This window comes from Mustela putorius, unplaced genomic scaffold, assembly GCF_011764305.1.
Source record: "Mustela putorius furo isolate JIRA1106 unplaced genomic scaffold, ASM1176430v1.1 tig00001069_pilon_pilon_pilon, whole genome shotgun sequence".
In the NCBI taxonomy this organism is placed as follows: domain Eukaryota; kingdom Metazoa; phylum Chordata; class Mammalia; order Carnivora; family Mustelidae; genus Mustela; species Mustela putorius.
This window is the reverse complement of record NW_025421558.1, coordinates 2,938,615-2,961,673: the sequence shown is the minus strand read 5'-3', so window position 1 is coordinate 2,961,673 and position 23,059 is coordinate 2,938,615. Positions and strand designations below refer to the sequence as shown.

Here is a 23,059-nt window from a genome sequence, read left to right as displayed (position 1 = left end):
AATGAGCACGTAAGATGAGTTTCTCCAGCTGGCATAGGAAGAGAGGCAGCGAAGGGGGATGTCAGAGATTCCAAATGTGAGATGATTTGAAACCTCATCACTAGTTCAGTTGGGGGGGGGGGACAACATGGCAAGGAACGAAGGTAGCCTTGAGGTGCTGAAAGGGGCTCTAGCTGACAGCCCACAAGGAAACGGGAACCTCGGGCCTCTCACCTCAAGGCACTCAATTTGGTTAATAACCTGAATGAGCTGGAGCTGACTCACCCCCAGAAACTTCCAGAAAGGAACACATCCCCGCTGACTTCTTCATTTTGGCTTCGTGGGACTCTATGTAAGAGTCTCATGAACAAGTGAGCCACACTGTACTCAAACTTCTGACTTGCCAAGGCAGGCAATAACAAATGGGTGTTGTTTTAAACCAGGTTTGTGGTCATTTGTTATGTTAGAAATAAGAAACTGTTGTCATCTTCATTTTGCAGAAAAGGAAACTGAGCAAAGCAAGTTTATGTAACTTGAGTAGGTCGGGATTCAGAGGTAGGTAGCTAGATTCCAGAACCTTCTCTCTCAACCACTGCCCTGAGCCGCCTCTCAAAAGCAAGGGTAAATCTTTACTACCTGATCTAAAGTAGCCACCTTAGAACACTTAGCCAGAGAAATCCACCTGACTCTCCTGGTTATGAGGGGGACACCTGTTACGATTGCTGCCTGGGGAACACAGTGCCACCTGTGACTAGTAGAATGTCTCATAGCCAGCCAGACATGCTGGGGAGAGAGCAAAATATCCCAGTCTCCTCAGAGCCTCCACTTAGCCAGATGCGTTTATGTGCCACAGATACACACATTACCAAGAATGAGAAATTACAGGTTTTAAAAACCTTCCCCATACATCTATCAAGTCCATCTGAGCTACTGCATCTTCATAACAAATTTAAATAAATGCAGAACAAGGCTCTTCCAAAGGACCAATGGATAGAAATATATAGTAATATATAATGCCTGGTCTTTGCCTAATGACACTTAACCAAGCTTCTTTCTTGTTTTATTTTCCTGTCTTACTGGGAATAGTTAAATCAAGTATTATCACTACACTTACTTTTCTAGTGAGAAACTGGCACACACATGGGTTGGGTGGCTATCCTCGGCGTACACAGGTAACGAGGTCCAAACCCACTTTTTCCTTCTCAAAATCAGATTTCAGAAACTTTTCCCTACACTTCTATACAGAATATATGATTCATTAGTGGCAGCATCTGGTATAAAGGAAGGAGCACTGACCTTGAATCAGATGACCCAAGTTCAAGTCAGCACTGAACCAGTTCTTGTCTTTGTTTTCATGAAAGGTAGTACTGTCTTTGTGAGACTCAGCTTCTTCTGTAGAATGGGGATAACACCTTCCATACTTTATAGGTTATTATCAGAATAAAATAAGATTTTTTGAGCTATCTCAAGATCTGTGATGTGCTGGACATATGCAGCTGTTATTATTAGTCTAATCCTCAACTTAAAATTGGAATAATATACCTGATAGCTATAAGATACTGTGTGTGCGCCTTTCATTGTTATTCATGAAAGACAGCAGAGATATTCATGCCCAAATAATAATATAAAAATTACATTGATTTGATTCAGGGGCTTGTGATTTATGCTTTTGTGATTTTAATATGCTTTTCTTATTCAAGTCTTGCTTTGATTTATAAAGATATGAAAATCAGTTTGTATTTGTATGCTCCATAGCCAAACCTGAGATTAAAAATCTCTTTCAGATAATCTCCAAAGTTCTTCAGTTCCACAAAAGCAGTTAATTGAGTTAATGAGCCAGAGAGGTTTTCTACCAAAAGAGTGTATGCACTGGGACTGAAAGGTCTGGTTAGCCTTGGTTAGCCTTGGTTAGCCTGGTTAACGTTCCCTGGGTGGACCTTGCCCTCCACAGCCGTGAGGATTCCATTCTTTTGTCTCTAAGGGATGTGTTGGGAGTTCCTAACTGGCCTTCTTCCTCAAAAAGCAGACTTTGTCCTGAAGACTTAGACTCTGTCTTACCCTTTCCCTCTACCTTATACTTGCTCAAAGGCCGGTGAGGATAGGAATGAATCCTTTTGCCAAAGCTGCTCCGTGATTCCCTAGATGAAGGAACTCCCAAGGGATACCTTCGTTGTCAAAGCTTTTCATTTCTTTTCTTTAGTGTCATCTCCCTCTTAGTAGGTGAGAAAGGAAGTAGCCACGAGCCTCCTTATACATTTACATTAGGAAAATACTGGAACTAGTACAATTAACATAGAGATTAAAAAAAAAAAAAGGCAGCAGGCCAAACCTAAGGTGGGACTTTCTTATTTTTTTTTTAATATTTTTAAATATATAATGTACTGTCAACCCCAGGGGTACAGGTCTGTGAATCACCAGGTTTACACATTTCACAGCACTCAAGGTGGGACTTTCTGTTAAAAAAAAAAAAATAGTAATGATAAAAGTTCACTATATGTCATAGATCTGTGCCTAACAACTTACAAGTAAATTAATTTTTGAAGATGGATTCCAATTTTAAAGGCAGCAGGGAACTTTCTATTTAGAATAATCCTACGATTAATATTCCCCAAATGACAATGATCATGTCAATTATCTCTCGTGTCAGTTAGGATTACTGTATAGCAAAGCATATAATATTTGCACATGTAATTGTTCACATACATGTTAGTGCTTTTATAATTAGTGTGTATATAATTTAAGGGTATATGGAAATGATATAATGGAATGAGTGTCAAATTTGACTCCATATGACCAAGTTTAAGTCTAGCCTTGCCATTGGTACTTTGGGCATAACCTCTGACTTCTCTGATTCTCATTTTTCCCATTAATACCCTGGGGACCATAAAGTTTAAGACACATATATGATATGGATTGATACATTGTTAAACAAACATATCGACATTTTTTTCTATATACACGTTCAAATACAAGACTTGTAAACCTGGGGAGATTAAAAGGGGCACTACCTTTGACATCACAACCATTGAGTATTTTAAGTATGGTTTTGAAATGCCAAGAGGGGCATAACAGAGGTTCGGTAATTTAAGACTTAATTGGTTCTCATAAAAGACGGAGGCCTTACCCTCTAACACACCCCATGGACACTCCATTCCATGAGCCTTTGTAAAGCCAGGCTTGGCATCTACCCAAACTTAGCTTCGATGAGCCTGCAAAACCCAAAGTGTTTGTGGGGAGCAGCATTGAATCCAGCTCTGAAGAGACTTCCTACATTCAGGTTTCCTCCCACTTTGATTCCATTGTACTTCCTTAGGCCTTTCAATTACCATTTTGAGCACAACGTCTTTGAGGGTTACTTTGCTTTGTTTGTTAGTTCAGGAGCTCACAAATGGCCCCAACTGTGGGAAATAAAAAGCAAATGAGGAAAAGGAAGTCTTTGACAGAGAAACACTTGTTCTGACTGTAGATTAGGCTCAAGACAAAGCAAGCAGAAAGAGGCAAGCTTTTCAGGAGCACGTCAACTTAGAAACTTCGTAAAGGTCAGGGCAGCCTTGCTGGCTGGAAAGGCTTTTTTATTCCGTTAATATAACTGCTTCTGTGAACACAAATATTTTAGCATCTTGACTAAGTTAACTTGAACTTTTTAAAAGGAAGAATTGGCAATCAAAGAATCTAGTATGACTTCCAAATACAGTGAAGATTAGAAACAATACCTAAAACTCACAGCACACTTCTTGCTTCCCCCCTCCTTTTTTTTTTTTTTTTTCCATAAACTCCAGGCAAATCTTGTTCCCATGTCAGACTCACTCTGTGGGCAAGTCTTCCTGACACAGAGGTCATAGCACTGCCCTTTTCTTTTCTTCAGAAAAGCTTATATGCACCAAAGTGAATGACCGTGCAGAAATTTATAGGGGGAGCGGTGGTCTGACCACATTTATTTTAAAAAGTAAATAATTTTGTAGAATGCAGCCAAATGCCTGAATATTACTTTTCAAGGACAATTGGTAAAAGTTTTCCTGCTAGTCAGTAATAAGACAAGAAGGTGACCATCTTCACTACAATTTAACATTGTGCTATAATTATTAGCCAGTGCAAATAGATGAGGTAAAGCAATCTGTGTTATAAAATTTATAAAGAAAAAAGGTAAAAAAAATGTAATCCTTCAACATGGACTCCCTGGGGTTTGTGCATTTTGGATATAGGAGTTTGGGTGGTTTTGTTTTGGTTTGGTTTGTTTTGGGGAGAGTCCTTTCACACCCAAGCAAGAGCTGGAGGCGGGGGAAGGGAAGATGGAGAGGGAGAGAGAGAATCCCAAGCAGGCTCCATGCCCAGCGCAGAGCGAGACGTGGGACTGTATCCCACAACCAGCCAAAATCAAGGGTCAGACACTTAACCAACTGAGCCACCCAGGCACCCCTCAGTGCTTTTAATAATTAAGATAGTCCCCAATTCAAGAAAACTCAACAAAAATAAAGGAGCTTTTGTTAAGTACTGTAAAAATAAAAGAAAGTATATCATCATTGATCTAATTGCTGCTATTATTATTACTACAATGTGTAATAGTTTTATTGTTGTCATTGTTATTATTAAATTATACTATTAATATTATGATCATCATCATCATCTTTATAATCATCATTTCACCTGGATCATGGCCTAAGAGAATAAAATCTGTGGTATCAAAGATTTTGTGATATAATTGTGGTATCTCAATCTATGCCTAAAGTACCTACATGTACCAAGATACCAAATATTTAACTATGATATTTATCGAGTGCCTGTGAAGTATCCATCCCTGAGCTAGATGCTGGGTATGCATTGATAATCTCTGAAATTTATCTATAATCCCAAAATCAATGTTCTCAGCACCCCGTGTTCATTCCCTGACATGTGCAGAGCAGCAAAATATTTTCCCTGCTATTGCTGAACGAGGTAATGTTCCACCATCTTGTCTCAGCTCTCATACTATGTACAAGTGTCCTATTTGCAGTCTATTTAGTGCCACATTTTTTTGCATTTTGTGTTCTGTGTTGGTAATCTCATGATTTGAAAGACCCCAAAACGTAGTACTGAAGTGCAATCTAGTGTTCCCAAGTGCAAGAAGGACGTAATGTGCCTGAAAAGAAAATATGTGTGTTCGATGGGCTTCATTCAGGCATGACTTACAGTGCTGTTGGTTGGAGAGGCTCTCTCTCTCCTCTTCTCCCTCTGCCCCTCCCTCTGCACACATGCTCTCTCAGTCTCTTAAATAAATAAGTAATTCTTAAAACAAAACAAAACAAAAACTATTTGAGGAAAACTAAAACATCCCTGAAAAATGAAACCATAGAGCAGAATAAATGAAAAAAGACAAACTATGTCCTTGGATAGGAAGACTCCATCATAAAGGATCAGTTCTCCTAGAGTTAACCTATCCTTTTGCCATAAAGCAATTTAAAACACTATCAATTTTTTGTCAGGTGCTATACCAGTCAATTATAAAATTCATTTTGAAGAACAACAAAGTAAGCATAGCCTGGAAAACCCTTAAGAAGAACAAAGAAAGGGCCTAACTTTTCCAGTTAATACATTCTGTAAAGCCTTTTTAATTGAAATATTTTATATTGACATATGAAAAGACAAATAAACAATGAAACACAATAGAAAATCCATATACCATTTGCATATGTAGCTTTAGCATACAATAAAAGCTTCTCAAATCAGTGGGAATTTGATGGTCTTGTAAAAAGTGGTATTAAAATAAAGGGAAAGCCATGTGGAAAAAATAAAACTGGATCCATTCCTCACGTAATATTGGAAAAGTTCCAAATGGAGTAGAAAATGTAAGAAAAGGAAACGTGCAAGTGCTATTTTTTTTAAAAATGAGTGTATTCACCTGTAACCTGAAAGTGCACAAAATATTCTAAACTATGACTCAGCTTCCAGAAATGATAAGGGAAAAGACTTATGTATTCAATTCCATGAAAATAAAAATAAAAGCTTTTGCATGCCCCCCGCAAAAAAAAAAAAAAAATCACCATAGCAAAATGAAGTTAAGTTGACAAAAATTGAAAACATATTTGCAATTTATATCACCATGCTTCCAAAAATAAAGAAGTAAAAGGCCATCTAACCCATAAAAGAATGAGCTGATACAATTTTCACAGAAAAAGAAATGCAAATGACTCTTAAACATATGAAAAGATGCTCATCCTCATAATAAGAGAAAGACAAATTACAAGTACACTGAAATGCTATTTTTTATCCATCAGATTGGCAAAAAATACAAAAGTTTGAGTATGTATGCTGTTGGCAAAGCTATGGAAGACAGCCATTCTTATATATTGCTATGGGAATACAAATTAATAAAACTTTCTTGAAGAGGAATATGGAAATAACTAGCAAAACTATATAAGCACTTATCCTTTGATCCAACACTCATAATTGTAGGGACCCAAGCATAATATAAAAAGACCCGGGCCCAAGACTTCTCTTTGCTCATTCTTTCTAAGAGTGAAAATTGGAAACATCTTACGTGAGCATCAGTAGAGGAATGGTTGAATAAACTGTGACCCACCTACTCACTGGAAGAGTATCTCTTTATGGTGTGGGTTAGTCTTTAGAATATGATAATGCAGAGTTTCTCAACAGTGACACTATTGATGTTTCAGGTCAGATCGTTCTTTGTTGCGAGCACAAGCCTGTACATTGTAGGATGTTTAGCAGCATCGCTGCCCCCTATCCATTAGATTCCAGGAACACCCCAACTCCCAACTGGACAACGAAAAATCTCTCCAGATATTGCGAAATATCCCCTTAGGGACAAAGTCATCCTCAGTTGAGAATCATTGATATGATGTTAAGTGACATAGCATGTCAGTGTGCCCGGGGTGGGGGGCAGGGGTTGGGGAAATGTATACAATATGTTTATATTAGTGAAAGAGATGGATAAAACGTAACATTAAACTTTTAAAAATCATTCACCGGGGGCACCTGGGGGGTGGGTGCCTGGGTGGCCAGTCAATTAAGCAACCAACTCTTGGTTTTGGCTCAGGTCATGATCTCAGGGTCATGAGATCAAGCTGGGGCTCCGGGCTCAGGGCAGAGTCTGCTTGAGATTCTCTCTCCCTCTGCCCCTGTCCCCCTCCCACCCTTTCTCTGTCTCTATCTCTCAAATAAATAAATAAATCTTTAAAAAATATCATTACCTATAAGAAAAGAAGTGAATAGGATGAGGGGGAAAGAGACAGAAGCTAAACTACTTTAATTATACTGTTTTTGTAAATTTAACGTTGGTACTTTTACATAAAATGTAAAACAAAATTCAATATTAAAACAAGTTTGAAATTTGAAAGTAAATGGAAGCAAATGAACATATATATGTTGATGGCATAGCTACACAAAGAACTCTTGTGACTTTAAACATCCTAATGTGACTATATATCCCTAGTGCGATAAATCTCAAAGACCAAAAGAACTAAAAATAATATTAAATTGCTTTTGAATGATCATAGTTGTAATGTAATTGCAGTACCAATATTGTATTATAATTTGAGGCTTGTGTGCATGTATTTCATATAAAACAGTGAATAATTGTGATGATGTCAGTCAGCATGAGAAATTTTAGGTTGAGATTTCAGCATGGGATACAAATATAAAAAGAATGAGATTAAGTAAAAAACATGATACCCTAATTTTGAATTGGAAGTGTCAGTATGAACTCCTGAAATGATTATTAACAACAAAAGACCTTTGCTGACCATCCACTGAAAAAAGCTAAATACAATAGCAAATCCAATAGCCATGATCATTCCTAGCACCATTTTCTAACTAAAAAGAAATCAATAATTTTTGGAGAGAGAAATGGATAATGTAAGACTGAGTCAGAAAATGTACAAGGTGACCCTGGAAAAAGTCACCAGTAGCAATTATTAGAAAGCAAAGAAGCTATCAAAGACTTTAAGAATTGTGTTGAAAGATCTCAAAGGCCAACTTGAAGAGGCTCCCACTGGCCAAGGAAGGGCCATTTGTGCATCAGTAAGTATAGTACCTGCAACAGACAGAAATATATCATCTGATTAAACTCATGCACTCACACCAATGCTTGAAAAAAAAAATAATGAGTTGGAGAACCAATTTGTTATTTTGAAATAGTAAACGAAGGCAAAGAATGAAATATTAGTTATGACTTTACTACATAAATTGTCCTTCAGAATAAACCACGTAATTGGAAAGAAGTTTCTTTTTAGAACTACTCTACCAAAGAAATGAGGAATAAAACATTACCATTTCATATTTTTAATAAACAAATATTATCTCTGTAATGATCTTCAGTGGTTGCTAATACCACAAACAAGGATGATAAATAGATAGTATATATATCCAGATGGAAATATACTGTCTCACTCATTAGAAATTTTTTTTTTGTCAAAAAAAAAAAAAAAAGGAAGAGAAAGGAAATTGAATGTGAATCTTATCAAGTCTCCTAGATCAAACTAGCAGTTTGTAAGAAATACAGAAAACAAAGGGACATGGGAAGAATGAACAAAATTTGGGCTGTGACACCTTAAGAGAAAATGGTACAGTTTGTTTACCACCAGCAGCAACAACATAAAAATTGCAAGGAAATAAAAGGAGACAGAAGGGGAACCTATAAATTAAAAGATAATTAAAGGACATACCAACCAAATGTAATGTTTGGACCTTATTTACATGTCCTGATTTTTTAAAATATGTTTGTTTTTATAAATATACCTAACACCCTAAAAAATTATAGAACTATGAACACCCTGAATATTTAATATTAAGAAATTATTGTTTTCTTGGTTTAGGTGCAGTAATGGTAGTGTGTATGTGTTTGTGTGTTCATAGTAAGGGTCCCTATCTTTTAAAGATACATACTGAAAAGATGGGATTTGCTTCAAACTAAAATGGGGAGCAGGGGCGCCTGGGTGGCTCAGTGGGTTAAGCTGCTGCCTTCGGCTCAGGTCATGATCTCAGGGTCCTGGGATCAAGTCCCGCATCGGGCTCTCTGGTCAGCAGGGAGTCTGCTTCCTCCTCTCTCTCTCTCTCTCTGCCTTCCTCTCTGCCTACTTGTGATCTCTCTCTGTCAAATAAATAAATAAAATCTTTAAAAAAAAAAATGGGGAGCAGACAGGGATGAATAAGTACATATATAAAACAAGATTAGCCATAAATTGATCACCATCAAAGCTGAGCTATGAATATGTGAGGGTTCATTAAACTATGACTTGGCTATTTTATTACTATTACTTATTTATGTCTGCCTGAAATGTTTTGTAAGAAAATGCCTTATTAAAAAAAAACAACTTGGGCACCTGGGAGGCTTAGTCGGTAAAGGGTCTGCTTTCAGCTCAGGTCATGATCCCAGGGTCCTCGGATGGAGCTTCTCTCTCTCTCTTTCCCCCTGCTTGTGCTCGCACTCTTTTTCTTTCTCTGTCAAATAAATGAATAAACTCTTAAAAAAAAAAAAAAGGAAAGAAAAAAACTTGGGAATGCCCTATTTTCACCATCATCAGTACCATGCTCTTCGCCAGATGTCTCCCATTTGAAGAAGAACCACTGTGTGGGGCCCCTGCAGTTGAGTTCTGATTGCTCTGAGAAAACCACACCTGTGTTTGTGCTTCCCCTTCCTCTGCCTCATTATTAGTCTTACTATCCCATCGTTGTTTCCATGTTGCATCCACTTGAAGGAGCTCATAATAAAACTTAAGATAATAGAAACATACCAGACTAAGGTCACCTTGTGATCTCTTACATTATGCCTGAGATAGTCCATGGCTTTATCACTCCCAGGGGCCTGTCTCAGCTGTTCAATTAATAGTGAGAATATTGATTAGCTCATAGTTTATGTTCCTGCTTATGTGAACTACTGGTTTATTGTCAGCCTCTAATTATGGAATGTTTTCATATGAGATCTTCCTACATATTGAGATAGCTACTACTGGAAGCTGGGCTCCAAGGACATGGAGGGAGGAGAGAGGGACGGGGCCTCTTTATTAGCAATGAGTGAATTGGCATTCACCATCACTCTTGTCTTCTTTTAACTATAGGTATTTATCAAAGTGCTGGATAATAACGATAATGGCCCAGAATTCTCTCAGCCAAATTACGATGTCACAATCTCTGAGGACGTGCTTCCAGATACAGAGATCTTGCAGATTGAAGCCACAGATAGAGACGAGAAGCACAAACTGAGCTACACTGTCCACAGTAGCATCGACTCGGCCAGCATGAGGAAATTCCGGATTGACCCTAGCACTGGCGTGCTCTACACTGCTGAGAGGCTGGACCACGAGGCCCAGGACAAGCATATCCTCAACATCATGGTAGGACCACACTGCTATTGCGCTCTCCTAACACAGTCTGTCACCCTTGGTCTTCAGAAGTACAGGGCCCTTAAATGTTGTAAGTAGGAGTGAATTTGGTCTTCTCACAGCAGGGCCACCTTCGTTTCTGCCTTTTTATCTCCCTGAGGACAAAATGGCTACTCTCCTGGAGTGACCAGATATTTATGCCAGACTGAAAGAGTAGATGAGTTCTGCAACAGTGGCTGCTGACAGGCTGACTTGGAAGAGAAGGAACAGGCCATGTTGCGGTAAATCTTCCAGGCTATGATATTGGTTCTCATCCAGAAGATTCTGTGGAAAAGTTTAAAAGAAGTTCCTTGAGAAGTTAATCACAAGGGTAATCATTTACTCAAAATATGCCTTGCTCAGTCCTTGGAAGCATTTAGAAGACTGATTTATTACTGCACTGGCGTTGGATCTAGTCGTAAATACCGCCACCCAAAACAGATCTCAAAACATACCAAAGCCTGCGGAGAGTGTTCATTAAGTTTGAATTTGGGTTCATGGGACCTCCAAATTATGTGGAAGTTGCTTTAATTTTAAAATGGAATTTTCTTAGTTCACATAAATGAGAAGTAGAGATTGATAAGAAACATCCTTGACTAGTTTATTGACCAAAATCTATCCCTTTGACCACCCAAGAAACCTGGGGGAAATCGCACAGCCCCTGCTTAACAGACCCGCTAAGTTTCTTGAGACACAGACTAAACCTTGGGTACTGATTGCTTTTAAAACATGTTAAGATGCTACCAGTTTCCTAGCAGCTGGAAGTGATGTTCCTCTAAGCACTACTCTTCCTTCTCCCCAAGTCTGGAAACACTCCTGGGCCAGAGGAAGAAGACCATGCCCTTGGAAGTTTCCAGCTGAGAAACATCCTCCCGCCCCGACCCACCCCAGGTGGGAGGAGCAAGAGAGACTCAGAGGGATGATCCGATCCACCCTCTCATTCCTTCAACAGATATTTCTCCAGCACTTACGGTGTACCAAGCACCATTCTAAACCCTGGGAATGGGAAAGAGACAAAACTTCTGTACCCTTGGACATTCCACTAGAGCAGACCTAGGTCTCAATAATCCCCAAATACAGAGGTCAGCTTGGTCCCTGGGTGTGGCAGGCCAGTCTACATGCAGGAGGACTGAGCACACTCACCCCGTTGTTTTTGCATGAGCTTTATTCAGGGGCAGAAACCGTATGCCAAGGACTAACTCCATCCTCACGACTCAATGCATTTCTGTTCATGCTTTCCTTAACAAACTCAAAATTCAGTTTGGTCACCCTGTATCATTTGTCATGGCTGTAATGGATTATTTAGCGCAAACATGTCCTTTAGGCTGCCTTTCTCCGTGCTAAGCCATTTTAGTCCTTTTGCTCATTCCTTCTAGGTACTATTTCTGAAAAGCCCTTTTACTTTGATGGCTCTCCTCAGTCTGCTTTCTAATTTCTCCACATCTCTCTGAAGTTATGGAGTCTAAAATTGAACAAACGCAAGGCACACATTTGATTAGCGCAACATAAAATTATAGCGAAATCACACAGTGAGGGTTAAAGGGTTGATTATTTGCAAGTTTCTGGCATATGCAAACCAGGGGAGGCTTTAAAGCAGTCAGATGGCTCAGTGAAGTCACAAGGGGGGTCTGGCGTTTTAGAAACTAAGGTTTGGTTCATTTTCCTGGGAATCAGGGTTCTCTCTCAGTCCTGGGCCTTGCCTTGGAGGCTGTCCTTGCCTGAAACATGCTGCCCACACCACCGTTTGGCCATTTCTACTTATTTTTGTTACCTCTTCCAAGAAGCTGAGCGCCCGGTTATCTGCTTCTTATGACTCCCTCCCATTCCGGCACTCACCACCAGGCCTCCTACCCATTTGCTTGTTTCTATCCCCCACCCACCTGTTAGCATCTGGAGGGCAAGGACCAGATCTGAATCACTGCTGAACCCCCAAAGCAAAGCCAGGACTTGACAGATAATAGGTGACAATAAATGTTTGTTGAATGAATGAATGGAGGGCAATGCCTGCTTTGCATTTATGAGTTCTCTCACTGAACGTTCGAGTGTCCCTTTCAGAAAAGCGTCCATCCACCACTCCATTAGCAGCTAGATACATGAACAAGAGGGGACCAGCTGTGGGCGGTGGTTCAGAGGAAAGTGCTGTGGCAGCTCCACGAACACAGGCTGAACACAGGCCACGGGCCAGTCATCATGAAATGGGTGTGGCCACGGCTCTCAGTTTGCTCACCATTAGCACCCTCCCCTGGTAGCACCATCACTTACCGTGGCCCTGCCCCGTGCCTGGGATGGCATCAAGCACTTTCCGTGACCTACCCCATTTTCTGTTTGCTACAGACATAGCCGTGCAAGTTCCTTGCAACTTAAGATTTTAGTCCTACCACTTCTTGTATTTTGCCTAAAGGTCAGAGATCAGGAGTTTCCTTATCGGAGAAACTTGGCCCGCGTCATTGTGAATGTGGAAGATGCTAATGATCACAGTCCCTATTTCACCAACCCGCTGTATGAAGCATCTGTGTTTGAATCGGCTGCTCTGGGATCAGCTGTTCTGCAAGTGACCGCTCTGGACAAAGACAAAGGGGAAAATGCAGAACTCATATATACCATAGAAGCAGGTGAGAGCTGTTGCACAGATTGCAACATAATGCATGGCTTTTGACCCTCTGCAGTGAAATTCACATAGTCACCCTGGAATGGCTTCAAATGCATTGTGTGGCCAAGCCACTGCCCCAGCTGCGTGATGATGGCTCTATCAAGTTCTTGGCATTTTTGGTAATACGTTTTCCAGCACTCACGGTGAGGAAAGAGTTCCCTTTGATGGTGTTCTCGGTGGTGTTCTTGGATTTTTATGGAATGGAGGAAAGAGAAGAAGTGCATGGTAAGCTCAGTGGCTTTTACCGATAGGTCAACAAGCCATGGCCTCAGACGAAAATAACCAAAGTCTCCCATCTCCTGGGGGCTGCCAGGCTGTTCCATGAATTGAATCCTACATGTCTCGGTGGGAGATACTGAACTGCCTGCTTAAGCAGACAGATGAATTCATACAGGCTCACATTCTGTTAAATCTGAGATTTTTAAAATCAATTTTGACATTCTTAAGGCCAGACTCTACTTCCCTGATGGTTTGAGGATGGACAGGAACAAAACATTTATGACAGAAGAGATGATTGTCCAAGCGAGGGATGAGACTATGAACCTAACAATTACAAATACCCCTTATCTGCTGTATTTTCCCTTCCCCTCTTCAGTCTTTTTTTTTTTGAATATTCAAGCCACGTATTTCCAAAATGTTCTGCAACATTATGTCTGTCGTGCATAATGCCAAATGATGTCTCCTTTTATGCCAGTGCTGGAAAGGCCTCTTTCCCATGATTTAAATGTGGAGCATTTTTGTGAGTGGTTGAATTAAAATATGAATGCTAGAATGACAGTTTGGGACTAAAAAATATTAGAGAAAGAAAAGCCAACCATCTTCTTTATACAAAAGCCACTGCAACAAATGATAATCTAAAACTATTTCCTGTATTAGGCACCCACATTGTATCAGCATTGAAGCTAAGCTCTATACAAAGAAAAAATAAAAAAAAAAAGGTAGAGAAACAAAAGAGAGTAGTTCAAAACAGCCAGTTGCCCCAAGCAACTTCACTTGTTTCTTTTGTAGATATTTAGGGAATTTTCTTCTAACCTAAAGCCTGACCAGTATTTTTTTAAGTGCTATTTGGCATCTGTTGTTTACCACAGAAAATTTTAATTATTTAATTATATAATCCTTGTTCTTCTAGTTCCACAAATAATGTAAGAAAGCTTCTTTTTAAAAACACAAATGTTTAAATAATGTCACAGAAAGTATCGCCTGATCCAGGAGCTCTTTGGACTCTTTCCACAGTTTTTTCCTAATCTTAGATATATTTTTCTTTTCCTGGTATTCATCCACGTGCCTACATTTTTCCATATCCCTGTGCTCACTGAGGTAGGGAGTTTGATTTCTGGTTTTTTTTATTTAGCATTTCTTAAACATTGTCTACGGTGTCTGCTTGATTTTGTATTTGTCATTAAGGCTACTATTTACAGTCTCCTAGTTAGGCAGATAACTTCTAAGCCAATTGGGAAGTTCTGAGGAGATGCACGAGTGCCATATCCCATCCTGCTGACAAAACCACTTTCCTTATCTTTCCACAGCCACACGCTGAGGCCTGGTGCTATGGGTAGACAATGGATTCTGTCGTTCCTTTAACTGCTGACTAAAAATAGAGAGAAAAGTTTTTTTCTTAAAACATCTTTTCTGTAGAAAACTCGTATTTCCAGAAACTCATAGAAATGATCGGTAACTAAAAAAACTAAAGAAAAAACCAACCTCTGATTGTTTGTGTAGGAAGATAATGAGGATTTCAGTGTACACAGTAAGTCCCAAGTGGTCCTGGGGCTCCTTTGTGGACAGACAGACCTCCACAAGCCCTGGACTGCTCCTGGCCAAGCCAGTTCCTTCCCTGATCCTGGTAGGAGAAAGGGAGGACCCAGATGCCACAACATTGTGAAATAAATGACAGGGGGTTGTGTAGAGTGTATATTTTCCGTAGGTTCTCTTCCAGGCCTCTGCTTACTGGTGGGCCGTATGCTTCCTAACCCCTGCCTGGCCTTGGAAGTAACTATGGAAGCTTTTATCTGGGCCCACAGAACTAAGGGGATATTTGAGTGTGGAGCTTCAGTTCCTGTATTTGGTTCAGGTTTCTCCTTCGCGCCACAACGGCTCATGAGTGGCTCCAAAACAGGAGACACGAGGACTAAGAACTAAGTTACAACGGGGGCCTCTTGGACCCCAAGGGGCATACAGACAGAAGACTAACAATCTTTCTTCAGATCTACCTCTCCTCTCGATCATTTAATACATATTTACTGAACACCATCTTTGTGCCAAACTGTGCTACATTCTAAATAAGTCATGATATGTAAGATAAGCCCAGCTTTTGCTCAGCTGCCAAAAGTCTACAAAAAGCTGTAGATTCCAAGGAAATAAGCAGACGCTAGCCGGAGAGAATAAGCAGGAAGCAGATGCTAAGAAAATGGGTAGGGAGTATGTTGAAGAGGGGAAGAGGCCAAGAGCCCACTTTCGACCTGCTGTCCAAGAGCAGCAGCCCAGAGTGGTATGCCAGGCAGGTGAGCAGCTGTGGGGCAGCAGGGTTATGAAGTTCTACTTGAAACCGGAAGCTAGCTCCCCTTGGTCCCTGCCATGTACGTCCTGCTGGGCATGAAGAAATGTGCTGGGTCTGCAGAAAGGGAGGACTTGGCTGGAGATTCCGCAGCAGAGGGACTCCACAATCAAGGAACACAGACACACTTGACTTTCTTGCATTTATCAGTTGGGGTTGACTGTTGGCCCCATTATCTCTATAATCTCTACATTTTCCTCCCGGATATGCTGATGTGAAATGATTCCTGTCTCCTTGCAAGGGTCTATGAATCAGACGTTGAACTCACGCTCAGTTCCATTATTTATTGAAAGTTTGCACGATTACTCATGAGATCATTGAACTTTATGTTGACCTCACAAAGTGCTCATGTTCAGGTGGCAAGGAAAAACTATCATGCTGACACGGAAGAGGACACTATGCGGTACTCACATGTGGGGGCTGGAATCCTGTTCTTGTTTGTTAAATTAATTCTTGAGGGCACCTGGCTGGCTCAGTCAGTTAAGCAGCCAACTCCTGATTTTAGTTCAGATCATGATCTCAGGTTCCTGGGATGGAGCCCCAAGTCGGGCTCCACGCTCAGCAGGAGTCTGCTTGAGGATTTTCTCTCTCTCTCCCTCTCCCTCTTCCTGTGCCCCACTCCCTGCTCATGCTTTCACTCTCTAAATAAATAAATCTTTTAAAAAATAAAATAACTTAATTGTTTAAAAATAAGCAGGTTTTATAGAAAGATGAGTTTTTTATTCTCGGACATGGAAAAGTTTAATGAATAAGTACATTGTAAGAAGTATGTATACAGCTGTATTTGCTGCACATCTCAGGAGATACATATAAGTGCCATCAGGAAGGGAGCCGGTCTTAACAATAATGACATTTAAACCATCTCTGTGTCTGTGATACTGCTGTACTTCAAGCAGGGAAAAAAAAAAAAAGGCAGCTATAACTGAATGACCAAGATTTTTCACTTTGTTTTCAAAGAATCTAGACAGGAAAGCATGTGTGCTCTTGGGGAAGTATCAGAAAGCCTGATGAGAACAGCAAAAGCAGCTTGGTGAAGGATTCTGCATAACACTGTCCACTACTTTTCAGCCAGGTTCTTTACATTCTTCAGACCTCGTGTTGCTCACTCTCTGCTCCTCTCTCATTATCTTCATCTCTCAGCGATCTCAGACTCCACACCACTGCATGTTTCAGACGTGAGGCGCTAAACGTCTGAGGTATCATGGTTCATAGCCCTTCCCATCTGAGCTTCCCATTGCCGGTTCCTCGGCTTCAGGAGGATGATGCCTCCAGTTTTGGGTTTTAAGGTTGGTTTAGATGATTGGCAGTTCACTACGTCACCGGAAACCTCTCTGGTACTTAGCAAATGGGACAATTACAGATTGGAGGAATGGCCTTATAATTTTTACGTCTAGTTTTAAGTGTGTGCATGCACGTGTGTCTTTTGGGGTTTGAGGGGGTGAACAACATAAGGGTGGCAGAAAATATCCTGACAACTTATAGAGCAAACAGCTTGGGAAGAGTCCTTCAGACCCAAACAAAAGACCACCACTCACCAAAGTAGTGTTTGGAGTGAAGTTGGTTTTGATAGGGTGAAATATAGCAAAGCCCACCTTTGGGATAATCTGTGGGATAATATTCTGAAACAGCTCCTACAAATGTCTTTCTCATAACATGAAACATAGACTATGGCACTGGTTTAGGCAAAAATCCATTTTGAACAGTGGCATTGTACACAATCTTGTGGTGGTGGTGGTGGTGTTAACACCACCTGAAATTCTGACCTAAGGATACTGACCTGAAATTCACAATTTTACTTAAAAAACTCACTTCAGTTGCTTTTGAATACCCCTAAAAGAGAAGGCTTTCATTCTATTTCAGAATGAGATGGAACAAATATAAATAATTGCTTTCAACTTGCCATGTTGCTGCGAAGTATCCTTTAGATGAAAAATTAATCTTCAAAACATGATATGTGACTTATTTCTCCATTTATCTCTGTATTTTAGGGAACACTGGGAACACATTTAAGATCGAACCAGTCCTGGGCATCATCACCGTTTCCAAAGAACCAGACATGACAACAACGGGTCAGTTTGTCCTGTCGGTCAAAGTCACAGACCAGGGTTCCCCGCCAATGTCTGCCACTGCAATTGTGCGCATTTCTGTTACCATGTCTGATAACTCTCACCCCAAGTTCACTCACAAAGACTACCAAGCAGAAGTAAATGAAAATGTTGATATTGGAACATCAGTCATTCTAATCGCTGCCATCAGTCAATCTACCCTCATTTATGAAGTCAAAGATGGAAACGTTGATGGGATCTTTACCATAAATCCATATTCTGGAGTCATCACCACCCGGAAGGCACTGGATTATGAGCGTACTTCCTCCTACCAGCTCATTGTTCAGGCCACTAACATGGCAGGCATGGCTTCCAATGCCACAGTCAATATTCAGATCGTTGATGAAAATGATAATGCCCCAGTTTTTCTCTTTTCTGAATATTCAGGCAGTCTGAGTGAAGCTGCCCCAGTCAATAGCATTGTCAGGAGCTCAGATAATAGCCCGCTGGTGATTCGAGCCACTGATGCCGACAGCAACCGGAATGCTTTGCTGGTGTATCAGATTGTAGAGTCCACGGCCAAGAAGTTCTTTACAGTGGACTCCAGTACAGGTGCAATCAGAACTATTGCCAACCTGGACCATGAAACTATTGCCCATTTCCATTTCCATGTCCACGTGAGAGATAGTGGCAGCCCCCAGCTGACAGCAGAGAGTCCTGTTGAAGTCAACATAGAGGTAATGGATGTGAATGATAACCCACCTGTTTTCACCCAGGCTGTGTTTGAGACTGTCTTACTTCTACCCACCTACGTTGGAGTGGAGGTTTTGAAAGTTAGTGCCACAGATCCTGACTCCGAGGTGCCCCCAGAACTGACATATAGCTTAATGGAAGGTAGCTTGGATCATTTCTTAATTGACTCAAATAGTGGAGTGCTCACCATAAAAAACAACAACCTCTCCAAAGATCACTACATGTTGATAGCTAAAGTGTCTGATGGAAAGTTCTACAGTACATCCATGGTCACCATCTTGGTTAAAGAAGCCATGGATAGCGGCCTCCACTTTACACAAAGCTTTTACTCGACCTCAATTTCAGAGAACAACACTAACATAACCAAAGTTGCTATTGTCAATGCCATTGGAAATCGCCTTAATGAGCCCTTAAAATACAGCATCTTAAACCCAGGAAATAAGTTCAAGATAAAATCTACCTCAGGGGTCATTCAGACCACTGGAGTCCCCTTTGACCGTGAAGAACAAGAGTTATACGAGCTGGTGGTGGAAGCCAGCCGAGAGCTGGACCATCTGCGTGTGGCTAGAGTGGTGGTCAGGGTTAACATTGAAGACATCAATGACAATTCTCCAGTCTTTGTGGGCCTCCCTTACTATGCTGCTGTGCAAGTTGATGCTGAGCCCGGGACTCTAATTTACCAGGTGACAGCCATTGACAAAGATAAAGGTGCAAATGGAGAAGTGACCTATGTACTACAGGATGACTATGGCCACTTTGAGATTAATCCTAATTCAGGGAACGTTATTTTAAAAGAAGCATTCAACTCTGACTTGTCCAACATTGAGTATGAAGTCACCATCCTAGCCAAAGATGGTGGAAAACCCTCTTTATCCACCTCTGTAGAACTTCCCATCACAATTGTCAACAAAGCGATGCCTGTGTTTGATAAGCCCTTTTATACAGCATCAGTCAATGAAGACATTAGAATGGATACCCCCATTCTAAGCATCAATGCCACCAGTCCAGAAGGCCAAGGCATCATATACATCATTATTGATGGGGATCTTTATAAACAGTTTAACATTGATTTTGACACTGGGGTCCTGAAAGTGGTTAGCCCTTTGGATTATGAAATCACCTCTGTTTACAAGTTGACAGTAAGAGCCAGTGATGCCCTTACTGGTGCCAGGGCTGAAGTCACTGTTGACTTACTGGTTAATGATGTAAATGACAACCCCCCTATTTTCGATCAACCCACATACAATACGACGTTATCAGAAGCCTCTCTCATTGGAACACCTGTTTTGCAAGTTGTCTCTACTGATGCAGACTCAGAAAACAATAAAATGGTACATTACCAGATCGTCCAGGATACTTACAACAGCACAGATTATTTTCATATAGACAGCGCAAGTGGCTTGATCCTGACAGCGCGGATGCTGGACCATGAGTCAGTGCAACACTGCATTTTGAAAGTCAGAGCCACAGATAACGGCTTCCCATCACTGAGCAGTGAGGTCTTGGTTCATATCTATATCTCAGACATAAATGACAACCCTCCCATTTTTAATCAGCTCATATACGAATCATATGTGAGTGAATTAGCCCCCCGGGGCCATTTTGTAACCTGCGTTCAAGCCTCTGATGCAGACAGCTCTGATTTTGACCGCTTGGAATATAGCATTTTATCTGGGAATGACCGGACCAGCTTTCTGATGGACAGCAAGAGTGGCATCATCACCCTGTCCAACCACCGGAAGCAGCGGATGGAGCCCTTGTACAGTCTCAATGTGTCAGTCTCTGATGGGTTATTCACTAGCACTGCACAGGTGCACATCAGGGTACTCGGGGCTAACCTGTACAGCCCTACCTTTTCCCAAAGCACCTACGTAGCTGAGGTGAGAGAGAATGCAGCCGCTGGGACAAAGGTCATTCACGTTCGAGCCACAGATGGGGATCCTGGGCCATATGGGCAGATCAGCTACGCCATCATCAACGACTTTGCCAAGGATCGATTCCTCATAGACAGCAATGGACAAGTCATCACAACAGAGAGGCTTGACCGGGAAAACCCTCTGGAGGGAGACATTAGTATTTTTTTGAGGGCCCTCGATGGCGGAGGGAGGACGACCTTTTGCACCGTGAGAGTGATCGTTGTGGATGAGAATGACAATGCTCCCCAGTTCATGACATTGGAATACAGAGCCAGTGTCAGGGCAGACGTTGGAAGAGGCCACTTGGTCACTCAAGTTCAAGCCATGGATCCAGATGATGGAGCAAATTCAAGGATTACTTATTCTCTATACAGCGAGGCCTCGGTCTCTGTGGCTGACCTCCTAGAAATCGATCCTGACAATGGCTGGATGGTCACTAAGGGCAATTTTAACCAGCTGAAAAGCACAGTGCTGTCATTCTTTGTCAAAGCAGTAGATGGGGGCATTCCAGTAAAGCACTCCCTTATCCCTGTCTATATTCATGTCCTGCCCCCTGAAACGCCCTTGCCTTCATTCACCCAGTCTCAGTATTCCTTCACTGTTTCAGAAGATACAGCCATTGGGAGCACGGTGGACACCCTGAGGATTTTGCCCAGTCAGAATGTCAGGTTCAGCACAGTTAATGGGGAACGGCCAGAAAATAACAAAGCGGGTGTCTTCATCATAGAGCAGGAAACAGGCACGATCAAGGTTGACAAACGCCTCGATCATGAAGTCAGCCCAGCATTCCACTTTAAAGTAGCAGCCACCATACCCCTGGACAAGGTAGACATTGTGTTTACTGTGGATGTAGATATCAAGGTACTGGACTTGAATGACAACAAGCCAGTCTTTGAAACTTCCAGCTACGAGACGATCATAATGGAAGGGATGCCTGTGGGCACCAGACTCACACAGGTCAGAGCCATCGATGTGGACTGGGGAGCCAACGGGCAGGTCACTTACTCCCTGCACTCAGATTCCCAGCCTGAAAAGGTCATGGAAGCCTTCAACATTGACAGCAACACAGGCTGGATCAGTACCTTGAAGGACCTGGATCACGAAACAGATCCCACCTTCACCTTCTCTGTGGTGGCCTCTGACCTTGGAGAGGCCTTCTCTCTTTCGTCCACAGCTTTGGTCTCTGTCAGGGTGACGGATATAAATGACAATGCGCCAGTCTTTGCCCACGAGGTGTACCGAGGGAATGTGAAGGAGAGTGATCCTCCTGGCGAGGTGGTAGCCGTCCTCAGCACTTGGGACAGAGACACTTCCGACATTAATCGCCAAGTGAGCTACCATATTACGGGTAAGTCAGCCACACTTGGCTTTCACTCTGTGTACTCTGCTCTCCCAAGAAAGGTGGGCAGTGGCAGGAGGTGAGAGTTGGAGAGAAGAAGGGAGATGAGATGGGGGTTTAGAGTAATAAAACCTTTCTGGGGCTGAGTAAAAGATCTCTGAGTGGGCAGGGTTTCTCAGTTGTTGGTTGTGGCTGAATGAGCCTTAGTTTGGAGTCCATTCCTTCACCTATGACACATTACCCAGATTGGTACCCAGTCCTTGAGCTGCTATATCGTTTAAAAAGGAGTCCAGCCAGGGCGCCTAGGTGGCTCAGTCAGTGAGGTGGCTGCCTTCTGCTCAGGTCATAATCCAGGATCCTGGGATGGAGCCCTGCATTGGGCTCCCTGCTTACTGGGGAGCCCACTTCTCCCTTTGCCTTTGCCTGCCATGCCCCCTGCTTGTGCTCTTCTCTCTCTCTCTCTCTCTGTGTGTGTATGTGTGTGTGTGTGTGTGTGTGTCAAAGGAAGGAAGGAAGGAGTCCAGCCAATTATCTCACTTGAAGAAATGAAAATAACAGCTTTGGGGTGGGGCACATGTATTTTTAACTCTAATCCTACTTCTTGTATTGGTAAGAAAAATAAATAGCTGGGGCTCCTGGGTGGCTCAGTTGGTTAACCAACTGCCTTCATCTCAGGTCATGACCTCAGGGTCTTGGGATCGAGCCCCGCATCAGGATCCCTGCCCAGCGAGAATCTGCTTTTCCCTCTTCCTCTGCCCGCCCCCATGCTCTCTCAAATAAACAAATAAAATCTTGAAAAAAAAAAAAATCTAAAATAAATAAATAAATAGCTGATCCCAGTAAGCTTGACTCACAAGTTTCTCCCAGTGCTAAAAATTCCTATGCCTGCACACGTACATAACTGTACCAATTAAAGGGCGTGGTTTGACCTTTTACTAAAACTCTTAAGTTATAACTCTAAATCAAAGGGTATTTCTCCTGATAACTCAGTTTTCTTGGATCCCTTTTTTGTCTTTCCTGATAATAAGTAGCAGTTCAGTGGAAAAGCCAAACTAGATCAAGGAAGTCACCCAGAGCGGACCAAAAAAGTGTCACTGTTGCGAGGGGGAAAGGATTTCATGTCAGTGTCACTCAGCAGGGGTAGCTTCCTGGGAGTGACTGGCTTGAAACTGCAAGTGGAAAGGTTGGTGGGACAGGAGTAGTCTTCCTAAAAACGATTGAAGTGTTTTAAAGCTAGTATTTTGATGTTGTGACATTCAAAGGCAGAACATAAGCAAAGTGCCAAAAGATTTTAAAGAATCCATCAATACTTGTAGTCAGGTGGCTTCCCTTTAGAAAAACTACATTATTCAAAGTGAAAAATGAATTAATTAGAATGCCCTCAGGACACAGAATCTGCTTAAGTACGTTAGTGGGAAAGTTAATTAATCACTGCAGAATAAGATCCACGGGAGAGCATGTGTCAGTG

The 23,059-nt window shown here is 41.6% G+C and overlaps 1 protein-coding gene across 3 annotated transcripts in view; it reads left to right on the top strand.

The window, feature by feature from the left end:
- The window catches only part of FAT3 (FAT atypical cadherin 3), a 660,150-nt gene that overhangs the window by 548,836 nt on the left and 88,255 nt on the right, over positions 1-23,059 (top strand). For all 3 annotated transcript variants that reach the window (XM_004763574.3, XM_004763573.3, XM_045087202.1), the window contains exons 8-10: positions 10,032-10,307; positions 12,736-12,946; positions 17,527-21,600. In XM_004763574.3, coding sequence (XP_004763631.1) covers positions 10,032-10,307; positions 12,736-12,946; positions 17,527-21,600 — 4,561 coding nt within the window. The remainder of the gene's footprint in view (positions 1-10,031; positions 10,308-12,735; positions 12,947-17,526; positions 21,601-23,059) is intronic.